Raw genomic sequence first — 11,801 nt, 5'->3', positions numbered from 1 at the left:
TTTACGAATGAGAGCAGCTTTTGCGGTATCCTACACCTGTGAGAAGGGTAGTAGATGCTCTGCCCTGGCATTGTTCAAGGTGAGGTTCGATAAGGCCTTTGTAAACCTGGTCTCAGGAGTGCTGTCCCAACCCTGGCCGGCGTGTTGGGCTAGGTCSTCTGATTCTATAACTTGTCTCCCGCTTCCTTCTGCACCACGCTGCCTGCCCTGGGCTGTTAAACCCCTGCCCCCCTTGCAGGGCCCGACTCCTTGGGGGAGAGGAAACCTGCCCGGTGCCTGCGTGTGCCTCCGGCAGGAGCCGGACTCCCGTGGGCTGCCGGGGTCCCTCCCCGTCCCGCAGCCCCTGAGGAGCGGAGCCGCTGCCGCCGTGCCCGGGGCGGGGCTGGGCCCGCGGCCCCACGTGTCCCGGCAGTGGGCGGCCCGGGCTGTGACGTCGCCGTCGGGCCAATCAGCGATCAGGAGCGGCGGCGCGGGGCGGGCGGGCGGCAGGCGCGTGCGCCGGGGCGGCGGGGAGCGCGGCACGTGCGGCGGGGGCGCGCGGGGTGCCGGGGTGCAGCCATGGGGCGGAAGCTCGACCCCACCAGGAAGGAGAAGCGCGGGCCCGGGCGCAAGGCCCGCAAGCAGCGCGGGGCCGAGGTGGAGCTGGCCCGGTTCCTGCCGCCAGGTAAGTGCGGCCTGCGCCGCCCCGCGGCCGCCCCGCTGCGCCCSTGGCCGTCTGACCGCCGCGTGTCTTCCCGCAGAGCCGGAGACTGGCAAGAAGAAGCTCTCCAGTCACGGGAGAAAGAGGTGAGGGGGACGATTCGGCGGGACGGGGGTGGGCGGGCCGGGCCGGGGCTGATCGCCGCTTCTCCCGATCCAGGGCTGCGAAGAGGCGACTGGGAGCGAGCAGCGGCCCGGCGGGGAGGAGGCCGCTCGGAGGAGGAGGAGGAGGAGGGCGGGAGCCTGCAGGTGAGTGGAGCGGAGTCCGAGCCGGGTTCACGGGCCGCCGGTCCCCCGTCCTGCTGCCCCCCGGGCGCTGCTGTCACCCTACGGTTCCTGCGTCATCTTTGAGGCAAGGGACATGTGGAATTTCATTATTTGAAATCACAGAATCATAGAATATACTGAGTTGGAAGGGAGGCCCAAGGATAACTCAGTCCAGCTTCTGACCCTGCACAGGACCATYCCAAGAATCACACCCTGTGCCTGAGAGTCGCGTCTAAACACTTACTGAACTCAGTTAGGGCTTGGTGCTGTGSCCACTGCCCKGGGGAGCCTGTTCCAGTGCCCAGCCACCCTCTGGTGAAGAACCTTTGGTAATATCCAACCTAAGGCTCCCCTGACACAGCTGCAGACTGTTCCCTCAGACCCTATCTCCGGTGACCAGAGAGAAGAGATCAGTGCCTGCCCCTCTCCTCCTCACAAGGAACTTGTAATTGCAGCAAGGTTGCTCCTCAGTCTTCTCCAGGCTGAACAGAACAAATTACCTCAGCTGCACCTCATAAGGCTTCCCCTCCAGACTCTTCATCTTGGCCCTCCTTTGGGTGCTCTCTAATAGATAATAACAATGAATTCTAATGGTTTTCTGATGGCTGCTGTGCCAGGAGGCAGTGTTGTCTAAAGAGCTAGTAAAAGGTCTCTTTTCCACATGTTAAATCCATTTTTCACTTACCGTCCATTGACAGCAATGTTGTTGTCTGCCTTTGTAGCTGAGGCTTTTAAATCTGCATGTTACACCTTGTATAGCCCCTCACAGTAGGAAGAACAGACAAAGATTTGGGATGGAGAGTGCCCTAATACATCAGAGCAAATACCTTAAGAATTTTGTAGCAGTGTTTTAATTTGGTAATTCTCGTTAGATCTCCTTAAAGGTCCACTGCGGGCGTGGTGAGAATATGCCCAGTACTTTATGAGATGTGGAGGGCAAGCAGTCCCTCTTGGACAGGCAGCTCAGGACTAGGATGAAGGSCTTTTTGTGTAACAACTGAAAAAGCAGAGCAGCTCCTTTTGGATTAATGCCTAATTTTTAACCAYTTCTGCCTTTAGCTGAAGAACAGGTGTCCCTGCAGAAGGAGAAACGTGCTGTAAAGACAGCAGGACAAGCTGCCCGTGTCCGGTCTGGCTTCAGTGATAGCAATTCCAAGTGGCTGGCTCCAGCTAAAGCTAAGAAAACCCAACCTAAAGGAAACCATGTGGAATTATCCAGCGATGGTGAGGTGGAAGAGGACAACTGGGAGATGGAGGAGGAGGAGGATGGGAGCAGCGAGGAGATGGTGGATGATTATGGTGCCTCATCATCAGAGGAAGAAGAGGTAGGAACTTCTTGCCCTTAATTACACAAGAAGTACATAGTGATGTTGGCTGAAAGGACCCCTTGGGCCTGGGGAAACAGTGTGGTTTTAGTGGCGGGGGGTGGAGCAGTAATGGAGAACTTTCCCTTTCTTCCCTTCACAAGAATGATTTCAAGTTTAGCAGCTGATTCCAGCATAACATTTAATGCTTTTGTTTGTTGTCCCATTTAAACATAGCAAGTTTCACAGATGGAGGGAAAATAGGAGACTACTATGGATGATTTTTGATTAATCTTTTGTCTCTGTTTAGCTGCTGCCTATTGAAAAAGCGGCCCTGAAGCAGAAGTTGGACAGGTGAGTATGTGGAGCCTTTCCTGGACAGATGAGGAGTCTGTGTTGTTATTCTTTTGTCTTTTGTACCATCTAAGAAACAATAGCTTTGAAGGGTCTGTGTTCTTTGTCCTTAGGGAAGGTGTCAGTGAGGATGACAGTGAAGAGGAAGAGGAGGAGGAAGCAGAAGAGGCAAGCAAGCAGAAAGTGGGACAGAAGGAAGAAGAGGGCCCAGATCTGCAGCTCAACCTGGATATAGATGAACAATTTAAACTGCCAACTAGTGAAGAGATTGAGAAGGAAGATATCCTTTTTATCTGTGACATCCATAAGCCATGTGCGTGATGCAGCACGGGGCCTGGGTACAACCAAAGAGCTTCACTTGGACTTTATCATGCATATTGCTTAGCAGGAGTGTCTGTGTATGACAAGGTATTTTTAGCTGAGCTGTCCTAATAGATAGTGTTTAATGTTGTGCTTCTGTATAGCACATTTAGGAAATCTGTGACGCCCTGTATGGGGCTTGGAACCTGCCCTAATTTTCTTTCTAGTCCTAAATACATATGGATGTCTTATCATGCGGCTTGTTCCTCCCTACCCTGATTTTCCTGGCAAGTGTTTTTGTAACCCATTCCCAGAGTTTCCGATAACAGCAATTCTAGCATCCAACGTTCTTGCTGCTGGACTTCAGTGATTTTAATTTGTTTCCTCCTTTCTTACTCTCCTCTGTACCCCTTGGTTGCCACTGGGGAACTTCTCCTCTGCTGCAGGTAGTGTTTTTGATATTAAAAGAGTTCTTTTGTTGGAATTTTTTTTCTATTTTCACTGTTTATCTGAAGTAATTCTTTTACACTCCCTGTAGTTCTGCCTAGTGAACTTTTTAGTGCAGTTCCATCCTTTGAATCCCTYATCTGCAGAGCTCTATTGAAAGCATATTCCAGCAGAGCCTTTCTRTTGTGGTGCCCATCCTGTATAGCTYGTTGTCCTTGTAAAGAGCTTCTGCRAGTTCCTTGGCTGTTTATGATTCCTTGACGGTGTTCCCACCTGCTGAGCCCCCTGACCTGCACGTYGTTCACCAGCGCATCAAGGGCAACATGGAGGTGCTGCAGGAYTTTGTGGTGAAGCGGGAGGAGGGGCGCACGCGGCAGGAGTACCTGGCACTGCTGCGCCGTGACATGGCCACCTACTACTCCTACAGCGACTTCCTGCTCACCAAGCTCATGGACATCTTCCCACTCCCTGAGGTGGGATCCTGCCCTGCCCTTAGCTGTGCTGACTGATGGGGGTTTGGCTGCCTCCTGACAATTCGTGTGTATCTCTGTTCTCTGTCCCTTCTTCCATCCAGCTGATAAACTTCCTGGAGGCCAACGAGGTTCCCCGCCCTGTCACCATTCGCACCAACACACTGAAGACTCGGCGGCGGGACSTGGCACAGGTGAGTGGGAACCAGTGGCTGTGTTGTGAACTGCCTGTCCCACGGAGCAGTGTCTCAGTCCCTTCTTGTCTTGCAGGCTCTAATCAACCGTGGTGTGAATCTTGACCCCTTGGGGAAGTGGTCGAAAACGGGGCTTGTTATTTATGACTCCTCTGTGCCCATCGGTGAGGTCACCTTTACAGTGCAGGGCTGAGCTTACCTGCTCTTCCTTCCCTTTATTTCACGTGTCATCTTCTATTCTGCCTTTCTTGCCCAGGTGCCACCCCGGAGTATCTGGCTGGACACTACATGCTGCAAGGAGCCTCCAGCCTTCTCCCTGTCATGGCTCTGGCTCCACAGGAGAACGAGCGCATCCTGGATATGTGCTGTGCCCCAGGAGGCAAGACCAGCTACATAGGTACTGCTCTGGAGCCTTGGGAGGGGTTCTTTGTCAAGTGAGGAGTTTCCWCTGGTCTGCACAGAAAGTGGGAATAGAGGGGGATTGAACTTGAGGAAAGAAGRGGGTGGCTATCACTGCAGACAAAACCGCAGGAAGTTTCCACATTCTTGCTGATRTGTTGTACTTTCTGGTAGCTCAACTTATGAAGAACACAGGGATGATCCTGGCCAATGACAGCAATGCCGAGAGGCTACGTAGCGTGGTAGGGAATTTGCACCGGCTGGGAGTCACCAATGCTGTTGTGAGTAACTGCGATGGACGCCAGTTTCCCAAGGTATGTTTGTGTTTACAGTGCTTACTTAGAGCTGCCCTGCTGTCCCTTCAGTGAAGCTGTGTTCTCCAAAGTCACCTGTCACTGGAGGATGAGCAGAGCTGCTGGGGAGTGTGTTTGTTATTTGATATAGAGCAGGAAGATGGACAGGGAGGTGGGAGGAATCTTTCCTGCCTTCCCAGCCTATTTYCCTCTCTAGTCTTGGCCTTGTTCTGAGTCCCAGTCTGTGAGCAAAATTCCAAGTGTGCATCTGCCTTCAGGTGCTTGGAGGGTTCGACCGTGTCTTGCTTGACGCTCCTTGTAGYGGAACTGGCGTCATTTCCAAGGATCCTGCAGTCAAAACCAACAAGGTGGGTAGCCAGTGGGGACTCAAGTGTGAGTCATGAGAGGAAGGACTTTGGGTAGYTTTATTCTTGAGAGATACCTAGAATAGATTTTTCCTTTTCTTTCTTATTCCGTTGTTGTACCAGAGCTAGTTTTTTGAAATTAGTTTTGCAGAAGACTCTGGATGTTTTATATTGTATGTGCTTTGCTCTCYTGTCAGTCCCTCATCCACAACAGGGGCCTGGGATGCTTCCCTATGTCTGTGGCATCCTAACCTATATTTCTCTTTCAGGATGAGAAGGATATTCTCCGCTGTGCTCACCTGCAGAAGGAGCTGATTCTTAGTGCCATAGATTCAGTCAATGCTGCCTCAGAGACGGGGGGCTACATTGTCTACTGCACTTGCTCCATCATGGTAAGTGCCTTCTGCCATGATCTGCTGGGGTCACGTCCTGCTCAGGAGGTGGTGAGTTTTGGATCCTAATCCTTACMCTCCGGCAGGTGGAGGAGAACGAGTGGGTCGTGGACTATGCCCTGAAGAAACGCAATGTCCGTTTGGTGCCCACAGGGCTGGACTTTGGCAAGGAAGGTTTCACCAGGTGCGTGCCAGGTCACAAGCTGCACATGTGACTGCTCCTTGATGGCCAGGTTTGAGCAGAGGTACTCTATCACTCCTCACCCCACTTSTTCCTCCAGGTTCAAGGACCGTCGCTTCCACCCATCCCTCAAGTGCACGCGGCGTTTCTACCCCCACACGCACAATATGGATGGGTTCTTCATCGCCAAGTTCAAGAAATTCTCCAATGCCATCCCCCAGGCACAGAAAGGTAACTCAGTGCTGGAGCTCAGCTGAGCTGGCTGGGCCTGTTCTCGCAGGCTGCTTCCCCTGCAGAAGCCACACAGGTTCTTCTCACAGTGCCCTTCTCTCATTTCAGATGAAGAACCTGCTGCGGAAACGGCAGCTCCATCCAGTGTCTCCAGTACCATTGYGGAGCCTCCACCAAAAAAGAAGAAACTTGAGGGATCAAAAGCTGACAAAGAGCAGAAGCTGCCACAACCTGCTTTGAAGARGAAACACTCAGTGCAGGCACAGAGGAGACCCTTGAAGGCTGTCYGGCCTTCTCCCAAAATGATGCGTCCTAAAGTCCTTACCAGGAAGAAGAAGCATAGAGTGAAGGCAAATGGACAGTGAGAGGAACTACTTTTCCAGGTGATGGTCCCTTGAAGAGTAAGGGCTGCTGCAGTTCTGTGTGTGCCATCACCTCACTGCTCTGTGCAGATCACCTCTGCAGCTCTGAGCACCTGGGACAATGATAGASCCCTTTGCTCCTTTCCCTCTGCATCAAGGACTGATGATGCACTGATCCATTAAAAGTTTTGTACTCTTCCTCAAGTCTTGTCCTTTTCCCTTTAACACATAATACAGAATTCTGCTGTGTTCCCTTACTCCACTGCAGCAGAAACGCTTTTTACTGCGAGCTGATGCTCTGGCATTTCTGGTGTCTGTCTTTATTCCCTACAACGGGGATGTTTGTGAAGAAGCAGTGGGAGCTGAGATCCTTGCTGCTTGCATGAAGGCTGTATTGTGTGATGCTGTCAGCTGAGTGCTTTGTCTGGACAAGGCTCTAGCCCAGTGGTTCCCTAGCTCCCTGTTGTCACTTAGTTCACTCTTGTGACTGTCCCCATTTCACAATTTTTCCGGTCCCCAGCAGTTCTTGACCTCCCAGACCTGAACAGGGATTGCTGTTGGTTTGTGGAGCTGTACAGTCAAGTTCTTTCTTTTCGCCTCTGTGTTCACCAAGATGCAGCTGCTTCTGTGTAAGACAGAGCAAGCAGTGGTCTGGGCTCTTCCCTTTAAATGTCTGGTCTGTTACGTGTGAGGCTGCAGCTTTCCCACACATTAWCAATTCCACCAGGCACAGACTGATCAGCAGAATCTGAGGAAAACTGCTGTGGTGAGTGCCCAGGGAAACACAAAACGGCACTCTCAAAAACATGAAAAACAAGAAAGGCCTAATCCTGTTCTTGCTGCCTGGTCCATCAGACCTGGACCATGCTGATGGACTGTCTGCCCACACTTTGAGGGGTTGCTGCTGGCAGCTGCTCCTCAGGCTTGTGGTCTGTCTGGTGCCTGGCTCTCCGACTTCTGCTACTTTCAGGCTAGTCCAGTTTGCAGTTAGCTAACGGATCAGCAGCGTGCATGCGTGCAGAGGAAATGGCTGGGATTAGCTTAATGCCAGGCYGGGACAGATGGTGGGAATTGGGAACAGGGCTCAGCCACACAGGCACGCTGACCAGCAGCCAGCCTCCGTGTGACTGGCTCCTATTTATTCCTCTCTCCCTTTCCCATGCTCCATTCTCCCTGATAGAGCTTGATGCCTCCCTTTCACTTCCTTCAATCCTTCACCTGAACATCCCATAGTAAGTTTTGTTCCCAGKGTCTTCCTTAAAACATTGCATGATAAACTACACAGTGCCGCAGTTACCCTCGAACATCCCATCACAGATGTGCTCTTTCCCATGAAGCCCATGCTAATACTGCTTTTTATCACTTGTGAAGGTTCTGGCTGAAGCTCTTCAAAGTTGCATTTGCGTGGTTCCTGTAATGGTTCAATCTCAGTGTCTCAGGAGTCCTGGTCTTTGTTACAGACCTTGTTATCTTCTGCTTTTTAGGACTTGTCTATCTGTTTTATTTACTGTAACCCTGTTTGGAGTGGGGAGGGCTGACTTTATAATTTTGTGTTGACTGGATGTTAACCACCTGTCTTTATGCTGAAAATGGACGTTTTCCCCATGTTTCCCCAGTGAATTAGGGCAGGGAGGAGTTTCTGAATGTGACTGTCTCACTCCAGGCTTGTGTGGTGAGGTCTGGATTCCTGGATGTAGAGGGAAGTTTCTCAGTGTCTTTCAGAATAATTAAATAAATGCTGCACTAGCACCCAAGGGAAGGAATTACAGTTTCAATACTGCATTTCTAGTGCTCCCCATCTGAGTAAAGACTTCAAAACTGGGAAATGTTCAGAGAGGACAAACACATCCTAAGTTTTGGTGAGAGAAGCAGCAAGAACCTTTTTAAGCCCTGGGCCTGTCCCTTCTGGAGCRATGCTGGCCTGTCCCGTGTTGTTGCTGCTGACTGCTGAGGTCTCCATGTGAGTGTGCAGCTTCAGCTTGAGAACCAGTTTATCTTGATAACCCCAGCAGCAGGGATAGGATATTCCTGCTTGGGATCCCAAGGTAACCATCCGGTTTCTAGCAATCTCCAAATTATGAGGGAATTTCACCCCTGAAATGCAGGAATAGCTGCTCCTTTAACTGTGTCAATGAAACTTCTCTCTTGCCGAGCATTGTTCCAATCACTTGGCATGCCTGCAAACCTTTTGTTATAGCTGGGAAGAGACGGGAAATTTTCATCTCTCTTTGGTGGTTTGATCTCTGTCTGCTCTTGATTTCAGCCATTGCCGTTATCGCTGCTCAGAGAGATAATGTTGAATGTGACATTGAAATGCTGCCATCGAGCTTCAGAGGCAGTACTGGGGATGCAGCAGCTGGGGACAAAGCTTGGTGGCTTCCTCTGCATTCTGATACAAGGCTGTGGTCACAGTAGGTTTGTGTTTGCCGCTGCCTTCTTACTCTGGGAACCTTCTGTTACCTGAAAGCTGAGATTTCTGGAAAATGTCACTGCTGGATCATCTTTCAACACCTTCCTTTAATGTGTTTTTAATATCTGAAAGCTGCTGATAACGTGGCTTGCAAGAGCTGAGACACAGCAAAGCAAGAACTGAGGCAGAGCAAGGATTGAAAACAGATCTGAGGGGTAAAAATGCTGTCATAGATTAAAAGCTGGTTGAGAGAAGTCGTGATATCTGTTCCGCTGCGCTGTGCACAGCCCTTCTCCCCAAACTGGGAGGCTGTTGGAGAAGCCTTATCAGGGCACATTGAAGACAGCCAGCTGGCAGCTCCTGCCTCTCAGGCTCCAGAGTGCTGCCAGYTCCCCTCTGCACAGGAGGGAGAGGCAGCACTGCGCTGCTGCACCCTTGGGCTGGTGCAGGAAGGAAAACAAAGCCTTCTGGGGACAATGGTGCACAATGGAAAGAGAATCCAGCAGCAACRGGGGTCGGTCACTGATTCCAGTGATGTCATGTGCTGTAATGTCTGCTCTGGGCCAGGCATGCAGCCTGTGCTTGTGTTGCCTCCTGTCTGGCTRTATCCAGAGGAAGGGGCTGAAATCCTGCACTGCGCATTTCAGGGACTTGGGTGTGAAATTTCGATCTTCGAGCAAAGACTGCRTTGCACTTAGCACACATAGATACCGACACTTTTGTAGGGGCTGAACCCACAAAAGGCCAAAGTCCTGTCAGTGGGTCTTGCTCCCCCAGGCTGTCCATCCCTGCTAGGGAGAATGTGGAGAGCTCCTGAGGAGGATGTCTGTCACCTGCCTGATGGAGTCACTGGGGAACTGCTGAGAAGGTAAGGTCAGTTCAGACCCAGGCTCTAGTAGTGCCTAGAACTGCCTTCTCCTGAAGACCTGACTCCAAAACCCCCTCCTGGACTAGTGTTTGTGTATTTTATAAGAAAATCCATTCCATCCTTTGCTGTTAGACAGGAACATTCCAGTGTGTTGTCAAGTGTGGCGATCAYTCAGCTGCTGGTGGCAGCTGCTCCTCTGTGCCAATTGCTCCACATTTGCACCCAAATCCAGGCAGCTGACTGGACTGATGACTTTGCCAGGCCCCAGAGTTGTGTGTTCATTTCAACACCTGCCTCTGTTGTGGGCAGAAGCAATTTTAAGGGTCAGTTTTAGTGAAGAATCTTGAAAGCTGTAAGACTTGGAGAGTTTACACTGAAATATCCCAGAGTGTGGTGCTAGGGAGAATGTACCACTGAGGTGCTTGGAGGGAAGGAGAGCAGGGAGATGGGGTTTAGGCACACCAGTGAGACCTATACACTAGAAAAAAGAGCCTTTGTGAAAGCTGTGGGGCTAATTGGGACAGGTTTCACCTATGAAGCACCTTTGCATGGAGGATGTGTTACCTAGCAAGAGGTTCTRACAGGAGGAGCATCTCGGCCAGGCGATGGATGTTACATCTGGGCAAATGCAAAGGATACAGGTGATTTCAATAGACGGTTGCCACCTGGGGAACCTACCTTGATTTGCCCATGGAGGATAATGGTAGAGGATTAATCTCTTTTTAGTGTGCTGTCAGCAATTAGAGACATAGTYCCACACGTGCACCTGACCTGAACCAGAGGAATTTGCACTGTCTTGCACAGGGGGCAGAAAATGCAATGCTTCTTTCTTTGCTTTAAAATCTGTGGAAAGAAGGTAAATATCACCATGTTTGTGAATAAGGTTTTTTTGTGTTGGCTACAGGTATGATTTTAAGAGCYGTAATGAGCAGCTATGTATGTCAGCAGCTGTGGTCCAGCAGTGCCACTGTTGACCCTGAGCTGATAAAAACTGGGGGCAGGAGCTGTTGGGGGGTCTGGAGAATTGCCAGGGGTTTGGTGGACCAAGAGGGGAGGATGAGGAGCTGCTGTGCTGCAGTGAGACTGAGGCCCAGAGGAGGAGAACTGTGGTTCCCTGGGTAGCAGGATTGTCTCTAGTTTCTGGGATTCTGCAGAAACAACTAGGAAGTTGGCCTTTTGTCCCTGTCATCCTCTTCATCAATAGGAATCCTTTACCCCAGCAAGTATCCCAAGCAAGGGAAGTTAGGGAAAAAAGAAGGCTCCACACTGCCCTGTCCTCTGCAGGAGACAGAGCAGGGGTGTTAATGGGAAGAGGTGCTGGAAGTCTGTAGCCCAGTCCCTGCTGTAACCAGGACTGTGACACCACTGTGGATTTGCATAGCTGAGCCCTGAGAACCACCACAGACAGAGATCCCACCACCTGTCCCAGTGCTGTGCTGGCTTCCCGGTAAAAAGGCTTTTCCTGATGGATGGCAATGCCTTCGTCCAGTGGCATTTCATTAATCAGCTCCCCTTGCTGGGTTTCCCCAACAGGACAGGAGCAGCCCAAGCAGAGCCTGGGAAAGCATTTGCTCCGCGGTTGGTGGCATTGCTCTTGTCCCTGCTCCTTGTTGGCTGCACGCAGCAGCAGATCCCCCCTGCCTGCCCTGCTTGCTCAGGTGCAAGGGTGTGGAGGGGCAAAACCAGGAGTTTGTGAGGTGGGAGGATGCTGGCAGAAAACACGAGCTGCCAGGCACACAGGCAGGCTGTGGCAGCGTGGGGGGCGGGTGACAGGATGTGGCAGCAGGAAGGAGAGAGTCAGTGGTGGCTAAACGATCACAATCGTATGCTGCGAGGTTTCYGAGCTGGAGCTGCCACTGCTGCTTCAAAACAATCTTCTTGACTGGGATCCCCCTTATCCATCTGTCCTCTTTTCTCTGGCTTGTTCATTTAGTAATATTGCTGCTGGACACATTGCTCCTTACCAGCTGCAGTTGCAGGTTTTAGGAAGACAGGGATCTCTTGTATYTGTCCATAGGGAAAGCTTTCCTGCCCTCCTCTCTCTGCACAAAAGCACGGCTTGCCACCTCTCAGCCTCTTTAGTCAGAGGAAGAGCAAAGGAACATCTGCTTGAGAAGAGAAAAAGCATTAAAAAGGAGGTGACAGAAGAGGAAGGCTCTCTTCTTTCCCAACCTAAGCCCATGCCTGAGGGACTGAAACCCATTTGAGTTCCAGGGTGTGCAAGGGAGGATGCAGATAGTTACTGGTGGGAGAGGGGGTATTATA

General features: G+C 51.3%; 1 protein-coding gene across 1 annotated transcript; it reads left to right on the top strand.

Moving 5' to 3' along the window:
• Positions 1-507: 507 nt before the first annotated feature.
• NOP2 (NOP2 nucleolar protein) lies at positions 508-6,457 on the top strand. Its single transcript, XM_057368187.1, has 16 exons — positions 508-664; positions 741-786; positions 860-948; positions 2,026-2,291; positions 2,581-2,624; positions 2,738-2,904; positions 3,645-3,844; positions 3,946-4,035; positions 4,112-4,199; positions 4,292-4,432; positions 4,609-4,748; positions 5,006-5,095; positions 5,362-5,484; positions 5,571-5,668; positions 5,766-5,896; positions 6,005-6,457. The coding sequence occupies exons 1-16, from the start codon at positions 559-561 to the stop codon at positions 6,259-6,261; spliced, it is 2,076 nt and encodes a 691-aa protein (XP_057224170.1). The 5' UTR covers positions 508-558; the 3' UTR covers positions 6,262-6,457.
• Positions 6,458-11,801: the final 5,344 nt, after the last annotated feature.

Source organism: Malurus melanocephalus, unplaced genomic scaffold, assembly GCF_030028575.1.
Source record: "Malurus melanocephalus ecotype Western Australia unplaced genomic scaffold, MMel_1.1 scaffold_89, whole genome shotgun sequence".
Taxonomy (NCBI): domain Eukaryota; kingdom Metazoa; phylum Chordata; class Aves; order Passeriformes; family Maluridae; genus Malurus; species Malurus melanocephalus.
The sequence above is the reverse complement of the archived record's forward strand: the minus strand, read 5'-3'. Positions and strand labels throughout refer to the sequence as shown.